Source organism: Hemitrygon akajei, chromosome 8 (assembly GCF_048418815.1).
Source record: "Hemitrygon akajei chromosome 8, sHemAka1.3, whole genome shotgun sequence".
Taxonomy (NCBI): domain Eukaryota; kingdom Metazoa; phylum Chordata; class Chondrichthyes; order Myliobatiformes; family Dasyatidae; genus Hemitrygon; species Hemitrygon akajei.
The window spans coordinates 6,949,228-6,965,879 of NC_133131.1; the positions used below are offsets into that span (position 1 = coordinate 6,949,228).

General features: G+C 39.2%; 1 protein-coding gene across 1 annotated transcript in view; it reads right to left on the reverse strand.

The window, feature by feature from the left end:
* brip1 (BRCA1 interacting helicase 1) overlaps positions 1–16,652 on the reverse strand; it is a 263,801-nt gene that overhangs the window by 214,492 nt on the left and 32,657 nt on the right. Inside the window, exon 7 of the mRNA XM_073053131.1 lies at positions 4,138–4,422. Within this exon, the coding sequence (XP_072909232.1) occupies positions 4,138–4,422 (285 nt within the window). The remainder of the gene's footprint in view (positions 1–4,137; positions 4,423–16,652) is intronic.

Genomic DNA, 16,652 nt, shown 5'->3' on the forward strand with positions numbered 1-16,652 from the left:
CAGAAACTGCAGTTGGACACATTTCCTGCACACATCGTTGTCAGGGACACTGGAAGTATCCCTGATTTCTCACATGCTGCAGGATGAACAAACCACGGGGCCGATCTCAACTGTCATGACCTACCCAATACTTGCCTCAATTTTTGAAACTTTCTCCTTTGAAAGGAACTTAACCGGTCTTACTTCACTTGGAGTGAAGCTCATCCTCCGCCTCTTCTCATCGAAGCCTCTTGAGTCAAAGCCTCAAATCTCCACTCCTTCACTGGCCGGCTCACTCACTGGCCACTCCGCTTGAGGTAACCCTCTGTTTATTTGTTTGAGCTTTTCAAACTGCTTGGTCACCTGACCTCAATTGCCCAATCAGCTGCTTTCTGCTGAGTCTGAGCTATTCAAATCTTGATTGTCTAATCAACGGCTTTCTGCTGAGCTATTCAGATCTTGATTGCACAGTCCAACTGCCAAAACTACCAGAATTTCTCGAGTCAAAGCCTCAAATCTCCACTCCTTCACTGGCCGCTTTCCACATCTTTATTCTTTCTGTTAATGTTATGCTTAATTGTCAATTAGTTTGATGTTAATTGGCCTTGACATTGATGTTAATGATGGTGATCCCAAGCTATCTCATTACATATTCCAAAATCCAAAAAATCTGATATTTGAAACAGGTCTGGCTCCAAGCATTTCGGAGAGATATTCAACCTGTACAAATATCACACGTGATGCTGACCAAGGGATATACACTGGCCAAGACAGTGTAAGGAACTCCTCCAATTTTAACCAGAATAATGTCATATTATTTTTTACCTCCATGTGGGATTTAGTGTTACAAGGCTAACCAGTTACTGTAAATTGCCCCTACTGGAAGGGGAGTCAGGAAAAGTTGATGGGGATGAGAGACAGCAAGTTAGCTGTAGGGAAGTAAAAGAGAAATGGTACTGATCTGAATGCCAGTGAAATGACCCTTTTCTATGTCATAAGAAAATATGATAAAATGTGAGATAGATCACTAATGGGTAACGCGCTGGACTGCTTACCACAATCCACTCACCAACACACCACAAGACCATAAGACATGGGGCAGAATTAGGCCATTTGGCCTATTGAGTCTGTTCTGCCATTTTATCATAGCTGATCCATTTTTCCTCTCACCCCCAATCTCTTGCATTCTCTCCCTACTCTTCATGCCCTGACAAACCAAGAATCTATCAACCTCTGCCTTAAATATACATACAGACTTGGCTCCACAGCTATCTGTGGCAAGGAATTCCATAGTTTCACCACTCTCTGGCTAACGAAATTCCTCATCTCCATTCTAAAAGAACACCCCTTTATTCTGAGACTGTATCCTCTGGTTTTAGAGCAGAGGATATATCCCACCATAGGAAATATCTTCTCCAAATCCACTCTATCAAGGACTTTCAGCATTCATTACGGTCATCTCTCATTCTACTGAGCTCCAGCAAATACAGCCCAAAGTCATCACTCTTCATATGACAAGCCACTCAAACACTGGAATCATTTTTGTGACCCTCCTTTGAACCCTCTCTGGTTTCAGCATATACCTTCTAAGTTAAGGGGCCCAAAAACTGCTCACAATACTCCAAAGGAAGCCTCACCAGTACTTTATAAAGTCTCAACATTACATCCTTGCTTTTATATTCTAGTCCTCTTAAAATGAATGCCAAAACTGCATTTGCTTTCCTCACCAGACTCAATCTGCAAATTAACCTTTAAGGAATTTTGCACAAGCACTCCCAAGTCCCCTTGTGCCTCAGATTTTTGTATTTTCTTTCCAAATAGAAAATAGTCAACCCTTTAATTTCTTCTACCAAAGTGCATAATGATACACTTCCTGACACTGTATTCCATCTGCCACTTCTTTGCCCATTCTCCTAATCAGTCTAGGTCCTTCTGCAGTCTCTCTACTTCCTCAAAACTGCCTGTTCCTCCGCCTATCTTTGTATCATCTACAAACTTTACAACAAAGCTATCAATTCCATTATCCAAATCATTAACATATAACACAAAAAGGATCAGTCCCAACACAGATCCCTGTGGAACATCACTAGTCACCAGCAGCCAACCAGAAAAGGCACCCTTTATTCCCACTCTTTGCCTCCTGCCAGTCAGCCATTTCTTTATCCATGCTAGAATCTTCACTGTAATACCATGTGCTCCTAGCTTATTAAGCAACTTTCTGAAAATCCAAATACAGAACATCAACCAATTCTCCTTTGTCTATCCTGCTGGTTATTTCTTCAAAGAATTGCAACAGATTTGTCAGGCAAGATTTTCCCTTGAGGAAACCGTGCTGACTACTGTTTATCATATCATTTGCCTCCAAGTACCCCAAAACCACATCCTAAGAAATTGATTCCAACATCTTCCCAAACACTGAGGTCAGACTAACTGGCCTATCCTTTCTTCTGCCCCTCTCCCTTCTTGGAGTGGAGTGACATTAGCAATTTTCTAGTCTTCCACAACCATTCTCAAATTTAGTGATTCTTGAAAGATCATTACTAATGCCTCCACAATCTCTTCATACACCTCTTCCAGAACCCTGGGACGTGCACCATCTGGTCCAGGTAACTTATCTCCCTTCAGACCTTTCAGTTTCCCAAAAACATTCTCCCTAGTAATGGTAACCTCACAGACTTCATAACCCCGAACACCTGGAACTTCCATCATACTGCTAATGTCTTCCACTGTGAAAACTGATGCAAAATACTTATTCAGTTCATCTGCCATTTCCCCTAACTACCTCTCCAGCATTGTTTTCCACAGTCTGATATCCATTCTTGCCTCTCTTTTACACTTTATGTATCTGTAAAAGCTTTTGGTATCTTCTTTAATATTATTGGCTAGCTTACTTTTCTATTCCATATTTACCTTCTTAATGACTTAAGACCAGGCCTACTAGATGGGGGTGACCACTATGGAATACACTGGAATACACAGAAGATGGGCATTGTTGGAAATTCTCTATAATAAAAGAAACCTCCTCTGACAACCACTTATCACTCTCTCAGATGATGAATCAGTGCTTTGCCAATGTGACCAACACTTGGAAACACTTGGAAAACACTGAAGGTAGTTCAGAGAGGAATGCAACTTCAGAATATCAACACAGAGTATTCTTGTAACACCAAAAAACCAGCAGGCTTAATCCAAAATGTAATAGTTGCTTGATTAGATCTGCATCATATAGCCAGCAAAACATCACTGATAAACCTGTAAGAAATTGTCCTGACAATCCACCATTGCAGATAGAAGTGACCACCAAGCCCTTGTAAAGAGACTTTACATTGGTTTTTGTGGCACAATTATTCTAAATTATATGGATTTAAAAATAGACCTTGGCGTTCAAAGCTGAACTTCCATGGCGTACTATGGGCCATCAGCAACAACAGAACCACACATCACAACATTATAATCTATATTCTCATGTCTTTGCAAATTTTTCATTCTACTAGATTCAAATTTGTTTAAAGTTTATATACATATGTACATACACAAAGAAAATGATAAATTAGTAGTGATCGAGGACGTGGAAGGGTGGGTTAGTGGGTGGAGGTGTTGATCAGTCTACTGCTTGGGAAAAGTAACTTGTTTCTGAGTCTAGTGGTCTTAGCATGGATTCTACATTGTCTCCTCCATGATGGAAGGGAGACTAACAGTCCATGAGTATGGTGGGATCATTCATTATGCTACCCAGCACTTTCCGGAACACCTTTCTGTATATACAGCATGTCCTTGATAGTAGAATCAAGCTAAGAGAATAACCCTAGTTAAAAAAAGAGAGCAGAAGGCCATTCCAAAATCTGGATACCTTAACTGGTATACCTAAAAACAAAGGTACCAAACTACTGAAATTCCAAAACAGAAATACAGGAATATTAAACTGAAAATCAGCATGCAAAAAACAGAGCAAAGCTAACTCACAACTAACAAACTCTGTAGAACTGCCTCAACTAGTCATGAAGGGTAGGTGCACAGTTAAATAGTTAAGAGGAGGAAACAGCTCCCAGAACATCCCCACCCTCAACAGTTCCTTGGAAACTGGATAAGGAGTTAGCCCAAGACAGCCAAAGGAAATAACACCTGTGCCTGACTTTTGATAAAGAGAAGATTACTTACATTTTTCCCCTCTAGGAGTTCCTTGCATTTTTCATTCCTATTGTAACTATTAGAGACCTCAGGGTGTACACAGGTGTGATCTCTACTGGACAGGATGGTCATTCGAACATACGAGTAAGCTGTACGCCGAAGTTCATGAGTGACTTGTGTTATCTGTTTATGTGTGCGAGTGCCAAAAAATATTTTTGGGACTTGTGATTTTACATTATTCTTCCCTTTTGCAACACTTTCATCATTTCTATTTGTCTTCAAACTGCAAGTGCACAGGTCACAGGGGCGAGAAACCTGCGAGAGAAAGAAAGAAAACAATTTAATCGCTGGATTTATTTGAAATATCTTGTGCAATTTACAGTTTGCATATTAATCATCCTATAATTATTTAAATGTAATTAACAGTTTAGAAGAGTTATTTTGCACTAGATTTACCACACAGATATGAAACCAAGGTAATTGAGTAACTAGAGAGAAAACAAGTGGAAACCAATTTATTAACCAGAGTTTAGGTGAATGCTAGAATCTGGGATAAAGTTGATGGCAATGTGGGAAGAATATGACTTTAGAAATTATAGAAATCAAAACCAGCCAATGACCAATTCAAACTATTACACTTTATACACTTCAATATCTAAATAAAAGTTTATTAAACAATTGATATAAAAATCTATACAAACATCTTCAATTTGTTAACAAAGCTTCAATTCTTAGCAGGATTACTAATAAAAATAAATCATAAGCAATTAAAACAGGAAATACTGAAAATATTCAGTCAGACAGCACATGTAGAAAAAGAGGTAACATTTCGAATCAAGAACTGTTCATAGTAAGATTTAACATGAAATAAATTTTAAGTTCCAGGCAAAAGATAAACATTGTGGTAGTGTGAAAACAGAAACATCAAATGACAGAAATGCTAGAAGCAGAGACTGAAATACAACTATAAGGGCTAATGAGTAACAAAAAAAGGAGTGTCTATGTCTGGAGCTATAAATAGGATAGATTAAATATGAAATATTCATTTATCTTTTGGTTGATCATTTCACAATTATCCATTTAGTTAAAGATGGTGTCAATGAGGAGTAAACCACATTCTACCCAATAGAACGAGTAAAAAAAACAGAAAGTGCTCCATTCTTTCTTACATTCTGGTCAATCTAAGTCTACTGAGGACAATGACCAGCTGTTAAATATTCAGAGAAAATCAAGAGTTTCATCGGCCCTTCAGTCATGTCAACAAGCAAAGTATAAACTGCTGGAAGAACTCAGCTGGCCAAGTTGCATCTGTGGAAGATGGGGAGGAAGGAAGAAAGGAGGGGAAACAGGAATAAGGAGAAGATGGAAGCAGGCAGGAAAGGTTGGGGGAAGTGTGTCACAAATTTTGAGACAGAGACTGATAGCTGATTGGTGGAGGGTAGCAGGGTGTGGATTTGATGATGATATGAATGCAACCAGTTAGGGCAGAGGGAAGGTATTAGAAAGGTGAACCAAAGGAAAATAAATTTTATTTATTTAAATTTTTTAAATTTAAAATTAAATAATAAAGTCAGTAGATTGGTAGGTGATGGGTAAATGTAATACAGTGGGAGAAGGTAATGTGGTAATAAGGGGACAGAGATGGAAAAGGTGAGTGAAGACAAAAATTGGATAGACTCATTAGAGTGGGAAAAGAACATGGGAGAGTGAGAATGGAACATGGGAGGGCAGGAAAGGCACATGGGAGAGTGGGTTACCTGAAACTAGAACCTTTCCATTGGAACTGTTCATACCACTGGACTGTAGGTTACCCAAGTGAAATCTGAGATTACATACATCTGGTAGTGGAGAAAGCAGAGTACAGATATGTTGGTTTGGGAGTGGGGAGCCTATTTTTAATTTTTTGATTGCCTAAAAAAGCCACACTATCCAGCAACTTACCTTCTTAACACTAGCCTTATCACAGGACAATTTTTAAATGACCAAATAAACTACTAACTGGTACGTCATTGGATTGGGAAGAAACCAAAGTATCCAGAGGAAACTCACACAGTCATGGGGAGAACATACAAACTACTTACAGACAGCACCAGAATTGAATTGAGTAGTAACAGCAGTATGCTAACTGCTATGCATGCAGCCATTGCAGACTGTGTATAAGTGCAGTTGCCCAGTCTATGCTTGGTATTGCTACTGCAAATGAGGCCACATCACGAGCAGTGATTTCAGAAGAGCAGGAGGGAGGAGGTGCATATGAATTTTAGCCTCGCCAGGAAGGGCTCTTTAGGTCCCTACTTAGTGATGATTGAGGAGGTTGAGGACATATTGCAACTCCTATGGTTGGCAGGGTTCAATCCAGGGGATTGAAAGGGTAGGTGAGAAGCTATGAGCAGCCCAGGAAGTCACAGAAAGAATGGTACCTGTGGAATGCAGAAAGGAGAGAGAGGAAATTGTGAATGGAGGTAGAATCTCATTGGAACTGGAGGAAATAGTGAAGGATAAGGATATGGAGCCTGGGGGGGAGGGGGCATCAAAAGTGAGGACTCTATCTCTATTTTGTCTGGGTAGGTTGGGAATGAGACCGAATTGCAAGGAAATAAAGAAAATGTGTGTGAGTGTTCCATTAACTCTGACAGAATGGAAGCCATGCCTCCAGAAAGGACATTTCAATGGTTCTATCTTAGAAAGTTCCATCTATCCATCATTCACATCCACATCAATTTCTTCTCCCTACCTGGTTCCATATATTCATCATCGCTCCATTATCTGTTTCCTCGATCACTTATGGGCCTCTGTCTCAACACTTCCTACCTCCCCTTATCCTCCTGGCTCCACCTGCTCATTGCTCCCAACCCTAACCCTAAACTACTTCAATATACTCGCTAATTTCTCTCTCCACTCCCAGTCCTGATACTGAGTCTTAAGTCAAAACATTGACCATCCTTTTGCCTGCACAGATGCAGCCTGACCCACTGAATTGTTCCAGCAGTTTATTTCTGTGCTCCAGATTTCAGCATCTACAGTCTCATGTCTCCACGTCTACAAACCGCTCAGGAAATCGTACATGGTAGGAAGTTTGGTAAGTAAACCCAATCCTGCAGCGGGGGGAGAGTGGGATGTGGAGATAAGCTCCCACTACCTATTGAATGCTCCCAAAGGTGTACATCTCAAATAGCCTCTGACAACCTCCTGCCCTTCACATGTAGTTTAGCTACTAAGACCAGCAGAACCATTTCTACTGACAGAAGGGGCAAAGGCGAGTCATAGTCGTCTTAAAACCAGTCACTTTGGGCAGGTGGGATTTGTCAGCCCATGGGTGGCAGCTCATTTAAGAGAAGGAAAACTGATCTCAAACCTCCACTGCCTTCTGGCTATACCCCCTCAATGGGAAGGCTTCAGGAGTAAACAGAGGAAAAATCTGGAGCTGGAAATCTAAATGTTGACTGGCAACTTCTGCGATACTGCTGATACCAAACTGTATCACTCTCTGCTGTTCCTTTGGATTCATCAGCTGCATGGAGAGAGGGAGCCTGCTGCATGGGCATCAGTCTGCTGACTATGTAGACAGCTAGGTTGCAACATTCAAGGTCAACCCCGACTGAAGGAGGGCACCATCGGAGAATCATTACTAGCTCATCAATGAAACCTTGAAAGCTGAACAATCATCTTTAAATAAGATATTCGTCAAAACTTTGAATCAGTGATAGGGGACTCTATAGTTAGGATTTAGACAGGCGATTCTGTGGACGCAGGAAAGAAACTTGGATGGTAGTTTGCCACCTAGGTGTCAGGGTCCGGGATGTTTCTGATCGAGTCCACAATATCCTGAAGTGGGAAGGATAACAGCCAAAGGTTGTGGTACATATTGGTACCAATGACATAGGTAGGAAAAGGGAGAAGGTCCTGAAAACAGACTACAGGGAGTTAGGAAGGAAGTTGAGAAGCAGGACCTTAAAAGGTAGTAATTTCGGGATTACTGCCTGTGCCACGCAACAGTGAGTTTAGGAATAGAATGAGGTGGATGATAAATGCATGGCTGAGAGACTGGAGCAGAGGGCAGGGATTCAGATTTCTGGATCACTGAGGCAGGCGTGACCTATACAAAAAGGATAGGATGCACTTGAATCCCAGGGAGACCAATATCCTGGTGGGGAGGTTTACAAAGGCTATTGGGGAGAGTTTAAACTAGAATTGCTGGGGGGTGGGAAGCAAAATGAAGAAATGGAGGAAGAGGTGGTTGGCTCACAAACAGAGAAAGCTTGGAGACAGGGCAAGAGGGAGGATAGGCAGGTATTAGAGGAGAGACACGCTCGGACCAATATGGTTTGAGATATGTCTATTTTAATGTAAGGAGTATTATGAACAGAGAAGGTGAGCTTAGAGCGTGGATCAGTACTTGGAGCTATGATGTTGTGGCCATTACGGAGACCTGGATGGCTCAGGGGCAGGAATGGATACTTCAAGTGCCAGGCCTCAGATATTTCAGAAAGAACAGGGAGGGAGGCAAAAGAGGTAGGGGCGTGGCACTGTTGATCAGAGATAGTGTCACGGCTGCAGAAAAGGAGGAAGTCATGGAGGGATTGTCTACGGAGTCTCTGTGGGTGGAAGTTAGGGACAGGAAAGGGTCAATAATTCTACTGGGTGTTATTAATAGATCACCCAATAGTAACATGGACATTTATGAGCCAATAGGGAGACACTGGAAAGGTGTAATAACAGGGTTGTTATGGTGGGAAATTTTAATTTTCCAAATATCAATTGGCATCTCCCTAGAGTGAGGGGTTTAGACAGGGTGGAGTTTGTTAGGTGTGTTCAGGAAGGTTTCTTGATACAGTATGTAGATAAGTCTATCAGAGGAGATGCTATACTTGATCTGGTATAAGTTGTGAGAGAATAGGACCAATCAAGAGTGACAGCGGAAAAGTGTGTATGGTACCAGAGGAGATAGCATAGGTACTTAATGAATACTTTGCTTCAGTATTCACTACGGAAAAGGACCTTGACAATTCTAGGGATGACTTACAGCGAACTGAAAAGCTTGAGCATGCAGATATTAAGGAAGAGGATGTGCTGGAGCTTTTGGAAAGCATCAAGTTGGATAAGTCACTGGGACCGTACGAGATGTACCCCAAGCTCCTGTGGGAGGCGAGGGAGGAGATTGCTGAGCCTCCGGTGATCTTTGCATCATCAATGAGGACGGGACAGGTTCCGGAGGATTGGAGGATTGTGGATGTTGTTCCCTTATTCAAGAAAGGGAGTAAAGATAGTCCGGGAAATTAAAGACCAGTGAGTCTTACCTCAGTGGTTGGTAAGTTGATGGAGAAGATCCTGAGAGGCAGGATTTATGAACATTTGGAGAGGCATAATATGATTAATAATAGTCAGCATAGCTTTGTCAAAGCCATGTGCCTTACGAGCCTGATTGAATTCTTTGAGGATGTGACTAAACACATTGATGAAGGTAGAGCAGTAGATGTGGTGTATATGGATTTCAGCAAGGCATTTGACAAAGCACCCCAGGCAAGGCTTATTGAGAAAGTAAGGAGGCATGTGATCCAAGGGAACATTGCTTTGTGAATCCAGAACTGGCTTGCCCACAGATGGCAAAGAGTCAGTTTGGAGTACTGCACTCAGTTCTGGTCACCTCACTACAGGAAGGATGAGGGAACCATAAAAAGGGGGCAGAGAAGATTTACAAGAATGTTGCCTGGATTGGGGAGCATGCTTTATGAGAATCGGTTGAGTGAACTCGGCCTTTTCTCCTTGGAGCAACAGCGGATGAGAGGTGACCTGGTAGAGGTGTACAAGATGATGAGAGGCATTGACTGTATGGATAGTCAGAGGCTTTTTCCCAGGGCTGAGATGGCTAGCATGAAAAAAGAGTTTTAAGGTGCTTGGAAGTAGGTACAGAGGAGAATTCAGGGGTAAGTTTTATTATGAAGAGGGTGGTGAGTGTGTGGAATGGGCTTCCAGTGTCGGTGGTGGTGGTGGATAAGATAGGGTCTTCTAAGAGACTCCTGGGTAGGTACATGGAGCTTAGAAAAATAGAGGGCTATGGGTAACCCTAGGTAACTTATAAGGTAAGGACATGTTCGGCACAGCTTTGTGGGCTGAAGGCCCTGTATTGTGCTGCAGGTTTTCTATGTTCTATGTTTCTAACCACTTTCTTTGCTCTATTAGCAGGAAAATATTTCCACTGAATAATTTAATTTGACTTTTACTTAACTTGAAAGATATTCATACTTTATACTTTATCTCAAACTAACCTGCTCCAGCTCTCCATTCATTTGGCTTATTGAGATTCCTATGAATTATCATTACAAATTAGTTATTTGTAGATTATATCCTATTTCCTACTATTTAAAGATTTAGATACTTGGACAAAATTCCACGATCTGAATTATCTACAGAGTATCAGCTTTGTAAATCCAATCCTGGTGTGACAATAGATTTCCAATCTGGCACCACCGCATATGTAACAACTGAATGCTCCATATTTTTCAATCAAATTAGTTCAATGTTGTATTTTTGCATGCTATAGCCATTGTCATTCTGAAACTCATATCAATTGTCTCAAATTTGTCCAGTACAATTCTATGATATATTCCTACTAGCCAGACTTTAGATTTTCAGGCTTCCTTGGGCTGTACTCCAGCCAAATCCAAGATTCAGATTTCTCTATTGACAAAACAGGCTTCTGTTTTTAGTAAAGCATGAGAAAGAATACTTCCTTGAGTGTGAACATTGATTTGTGCAATGGATTTTGTGGAAGCTAACTTCAGTTGAGATAACAATTTCAGAAACTGAAAAGAGATGGAGAAAAGAGAAAAAAATGAAAAAGATAAGAGTGAAAGGGAATTCAGAAGGAGAAGGGGAAGAAAACAATGATTATTTGAGAAAAGAGTGAATGGAAGAGAGAGAGATAAGGAAACATGAAAGAGGAAGTGAGAGGGAAGGGAAAAAAGGGAGGTGAGGAAAGAGAAATAAAGAGTTGGATAAGAGAAAAGAGAAAGGAAGAAGGAGGGAGGAAATGAAGTGAAAAAGCAATAAAGAAATAAGCGAGAGAGAAAGGGAGGGAGAAATGAAATGAAAAGGTAGACAATAAGATGGAGGGGGAACAATTAGGTGAAAATGTGAAATGAAGAAAGTTGGAGGAACAAGAAAAGAAAGCCAAGGAAACAGGATTAGTGATGATAGGAATAAATAAGAACTCAGAAAAACATGTGAGAAAGGGAAAGTTATCAATTGTTTTCTGCCAAGTTGCAATTATCTTCAACGACAGATGGTTATTCAGCTGTAGGGCAATTCTATGCACCATATCCAGAGAAGCAACCCCAAGTGAATTTCCCTTTTCAAGCCTACAAGATTTTTATCACAATCCAATATTTTGTTATCCTTAAATAGATCTTAAAACATTTCACACTTTCAAAGCTAAAAATTGTCAACTGTTGTTGGCAACTTTTTAAATTAACTTAGTTTAAGTTTTCATTCAATCACATTTCTCCAGTATATTACAAAAAAAGAAAATACAGTATGCAAATAAAGCACAAATACATCAGTAAAGTTTTTGAAAATTATAATCTTTGGCATATCTTTCACAGATTTTTTACTCATTTTTAAAGATCATAAATCACAAAAGCATGCATTATATCAACTACTAAAAAAGCCAAATTACATTTTTAAAACCAGTTTATTGTGCTGGCAAAACATAACAGTCATTTGTAACTTTTTAAAATTCATATTTAAGAATAATCTCTTAATCCCTTCTTCATCAGCAGTATTCCACTGTATAAACAGGCTTTATAAGTAAAAGTGAGAAGCTTATGCTTGCATTTGTCAAATTAAACGTCACAGCCCTGCTACATTACACTCTCAATTTACAATAAAAGGCTTCCACTCCCAAATCATGATGTTAGAACGTGCAAGATGTAAAAGAGCCAGGAATATTTTCATACAATTGGGTTCAGAGATTCAGAGATTTATCATGTGGCAAATCTATGCTGCTCACCTCCAAACCATATCAATCAAATAGAAGAAATACTTGCTGCTTTCAACTTAAACCAGTAAGATCATCCACCAGTAATAAATGCCAAGTCACTGTTTAGGTTGTACCACAATACTGAGGATCAACTTGTTTTCAGTCTCTGATCTATGGAAAGGCAAGTTCAAATTACCCACCATTCCACTCAACTTTGTCTGCTATTAAATATTACAATACATGAAAGAATGGGGGTAAATGTGACCCATCCTGTGCAGTCAGTTATTAGAATAAAAGGTTCAATGATGTGCCAAATAAACAGCGACTCAAAGCAGCTTAAGTTACATCACTGCAGGAACTCTAACATTCTCCTCTCAAGTTGCCAATAACAGCAGATTTTGTTACACTGCACTGCTGCACTAAATGCCCCGATCGAAATATCCAGCTTTATATTGAATAATTACCTATTCATTGAAAGGATAATAAGAATTATGAATGGAGCTCTTGTCAGCAGCTAGGCAGAAAACAGCTGACACATGGGTGTAAGATATATGTGCACTGATGTCTGACATGGTTCGTGCCTGCAGAGCAAGATTTGCAGCTTGTAATGAAAGCTGCATCGTCCTTAAGTCCTTATTTGTTAAAAGTGTGTAGCACATTAATGATTCTGAACATGGCATGGAAAAAGTTACATGAAAACAAAGCAATAAATCAACCTAAATAAAATTTTGTAACGGAAATAGTTTTTGCAATTTGCTATTGCAATTTTCCTAAAAAATTTCAAACTATTCGCAAAGCATTTGCAATCAAGAAAGGACAGCATGTGCTCGCCTATCCATAATTCTCTCAATTTTGTGGGATCTTTACGTCATATCACCATTTTTAGTTGCAGAGGCATAGGATTCCTAAAACAAAAATCAATTTAGTCATATGCATAAAAAAATTATTTTTCCCACTTCAATGTCCTAAAAGGTACTGATGTCAAAAGATGCAAAAGCTCTTCATCATTCAAAATACTGCTACTTTAATACTTGAAGGAATTATGTAGTAGCAAATAATCTTATTCATTATTAAATAGATTGCAAACATTTCTTTGTTCTTCTATAGAACAGCAAATTAATACTTAGCATGCATGTTATTCCAACTATCCATTTTATTTATATTGGTTTGTAATCACAAATTGAACTTTTGACATTTGATGACTTGGCAATAAAATAAGAATGAAGAGACTTTCCATCCTACCTTCCTTTTATACAAAATTGAAAAGGTAGCTATGCAATAAAGATGCTACTTTCATCAGAATGGCTTCTACTTTTCACAACTGTGCCTGAAGCTATCTGGTTGGCAAATTATCCAACACTTTAAGAGCATAATCCTCAACTACATCAAAGTGAAGTTATTGTCAATGTGTCAAATTAACTTCTAGGAAGAAAAGTAATTTATTTGGAAGTTGTAACAATGGGAAAAAGTCTATTTTTCCCTACACAACATGATCACAGAATACTTATTCACAACCTCCACCTGCCAATTAAAGAAACACTGAAGCATTGACAAATGTTCAAAAGGACCTGCACAGAGTGGGCTGACACTAAATATAAATGAGCTTTTATTAAGTATTTTAATAATTAATAACTTAAAAGCACCTCCACAGACATAATCTCAACAACGTACTTTTTGGCCAATCATAACTTTCAGAAAACAAATATTGTGCAGAGACTATTGATCAATATCATAACTAGTTTTAAACAAAGAAAAATACCTAGCTTTGCAAAACAATAACAAATGGAAAAAAATTCAAACTGAATCAAAAATAAAATCCAACTAACTTCCCACCACCCAAAGGTTTGAAAAGTTACATGATTCTTAAATGAGGCATATGTAGCCAAGACTTAAAAGGTAATTTGATTTTAACTGCAATTACAGAATTGCAGGCTCAGATTCAAAATTAACTGACATCCAACTAGATTTTCTTTCACAAAATTATGTGTCAAATATACTCTGGCATAAATAATTAACTCTAATCAAAACAGAAAAATTACAAAAATACAGTCCAAATGCTGCACACTTTAATACAGTCAACTCCTGCGTCATGGAAGTTATGTTCCTTGAAAACTGCTGTACTGTGAGCTTCTGAAATGCAAACTCACTTTTCCCATCAAATCTAAATGTTTCAAGCAAAGATACGCTCTTTAAAGATGTCTTTTCTTTCATAGTATGCCATTTTATTAGTGGCTCATGACCATTATTTAACAGCTAATGTCAACATTAGACTAAAGAGTTGGGGGCTGGGAACAAGGCTCGTGTGAAATAAACTAATTTTGCTGATTTTTATTTTTAGTCATTCAATACTGTGGGACAATAAGATTTAGATTATGATATCACATCAATTGGGTTGGCTTTCTTGGTTGAGCACCGCATTTGACAAGCCCTTTCCAGTCTGAGAATGTGTGAACGCTGCAGAATACAGCACTGCCATGCTCTTCACCTGCAAAGCATTTTCTCATGGGTTCGGAAAAGATTTAGGAAGCGGGTTTATCAGAGCAAAAAGTTTTGGGAATCAAAAACTGAAGTTCATGGGAGAAAGGTGGTGTAGAGTATTTCAGTGGGCTGTAAGGTTAAAGTGCAGTGACTTAATGAAATTGGAGTTAAGCCCAAACTTTAAGGAGCTTGCTGTGGCTACTGCAGGTACCCACAATTCAGCACATCAGAGAACATACCTCATAGATGAAGAGCACAGCTGTTCATGTGTGCTTAGACTGGAGACGCCATAGCAAAGGAGGGCCTCAGTCATGACTGCCCACCCAATTGATCCAGTGATGTCAGAACCAAATATTATTTCCCCTCATATTGAGTGACCAAAAATAAAAACTGACGGTTTGTTGTTTCTTTCATGTTTTGTGTTTATTTCTTTCACCCTCTGAAAATTTCGTTAAGAGCGAGTTTTATTCTGTATCTGATATTTTTTTAGGTTCTGATTTGCAAATTCCATCACAACAGATTTGCATTACCCAAACAGCTGTTACACAGGGGCTGCTATGAACACAGAAATGCTGCACATGAAGCAAGAAAATGACTTGATGCTTCAAGTGTTAAAATATTGAAACGGATTTCCTAAAAGTCTGAAAGGGAGGAAGACAAGTGACTAAAAAACAAAAAATATATATATTTAATATTAAAACACAGTGGTAAAGGTAAGAAGTTGAATAGAGAAAGAGGAAATTTTTCATCAGCACCTGCTGTCTGCAAATAAATGAGACAAGCACAAATAACAACTAAGGAGTTGTTGAACCCCACTGAGTCCAAACGATTGTAACAAACCAATCAAATGTTATCCAAATTATTGTCAGTTTCACTGAGGAACTAACTATAAAAGGCTGAGGACAGGAAGACTACTGAAAGTAGAATGTAGCATTAAGAGGTCAAGCAACCAGGAGTGAACAATGCTCGTGCAAATTGAACAGAAGTGTTCAAAGCAAGAACTCAATTTGCACTTTGTCACACCAAAATAAAAGAAAATGTACTATGACCAGTAAAACAGTACATTAAACCAAATACCGTAGATTCCGGATTTTAAGCCGCTACTTTTTTCCCACATTTTGAACAGCTTTGAACTCTGCGGCCTTTAATACGGAGCGGCTAATGCATTATTTTTTTCATGCCGCCAAAAACATTTTGCCTCATAACAGTAGACCAATAAAATTGATGAGTAGTTCACAGAGGTCCAATGAAATTGTACGATAAATCAAGCGCACTTTCACAATTAAATTATTGTAAATCAGTCATTTGTACTCACCCTCATCAACATGGAAAACACTCGAAGAAAAGCATTGCGCTGCCTTTATGGCAGTTATTTAGTTTATAATATTTTCGCTTAGTAATTCATTTGTTAGTTAAAGTTAGAAGTGTTTTAACTATATTTGTTTTCTGTACTACATCGCGGGATGCTATGACGTCACACCCGGTTTCGCCGCGTCTTGTGGGAAAACGCCGGTTTGCGATAAACGGGATGGCGGGGGGGGGGAGCGGCGGAGCCAAAACGCTGCTTTTAAGTTAAAGGCGATCAATAACTTTTCCTGGTAGGCTGCAGTATATATATTTTTTACCAGTCGTTAGGAGATATTGGAATGCTGTTCAGTAAAAAAGTATATGCAACGTATATTTAAAAGTAGCCGCGTTACAGGCACGGTTCGAAAAAAAGCATTTGCAATATGTATTTGTTTATGTTACCATATGGATTTAATTAAAAGTTAAAAAATCCTCACGTGTAATATCTTTCTGTGTAAATATCTCATATTACAACGTGGGACACCTGCGGCCGAAAATCCGGTGCAGCCTGTACAAGTAAAAAATTGATTTTCTTTCTAAAATGAGAGCCAGCGGCTTTTAATCAGGTGTGCTCTGTAGTCCGGAATCTACGGTACATGTTAATCGTAAGAAGCATCTTAGCCTGTACAATAGGTAAGTGGTGAGAGGGCAAATTGAGCATTTCCTGCACTTTGGAAGTAGGTGCCTCAAGAAGTGTAGCAAGTGGTGGGAAGAATGGACTTTGCAGTGGTGTATTATTGTT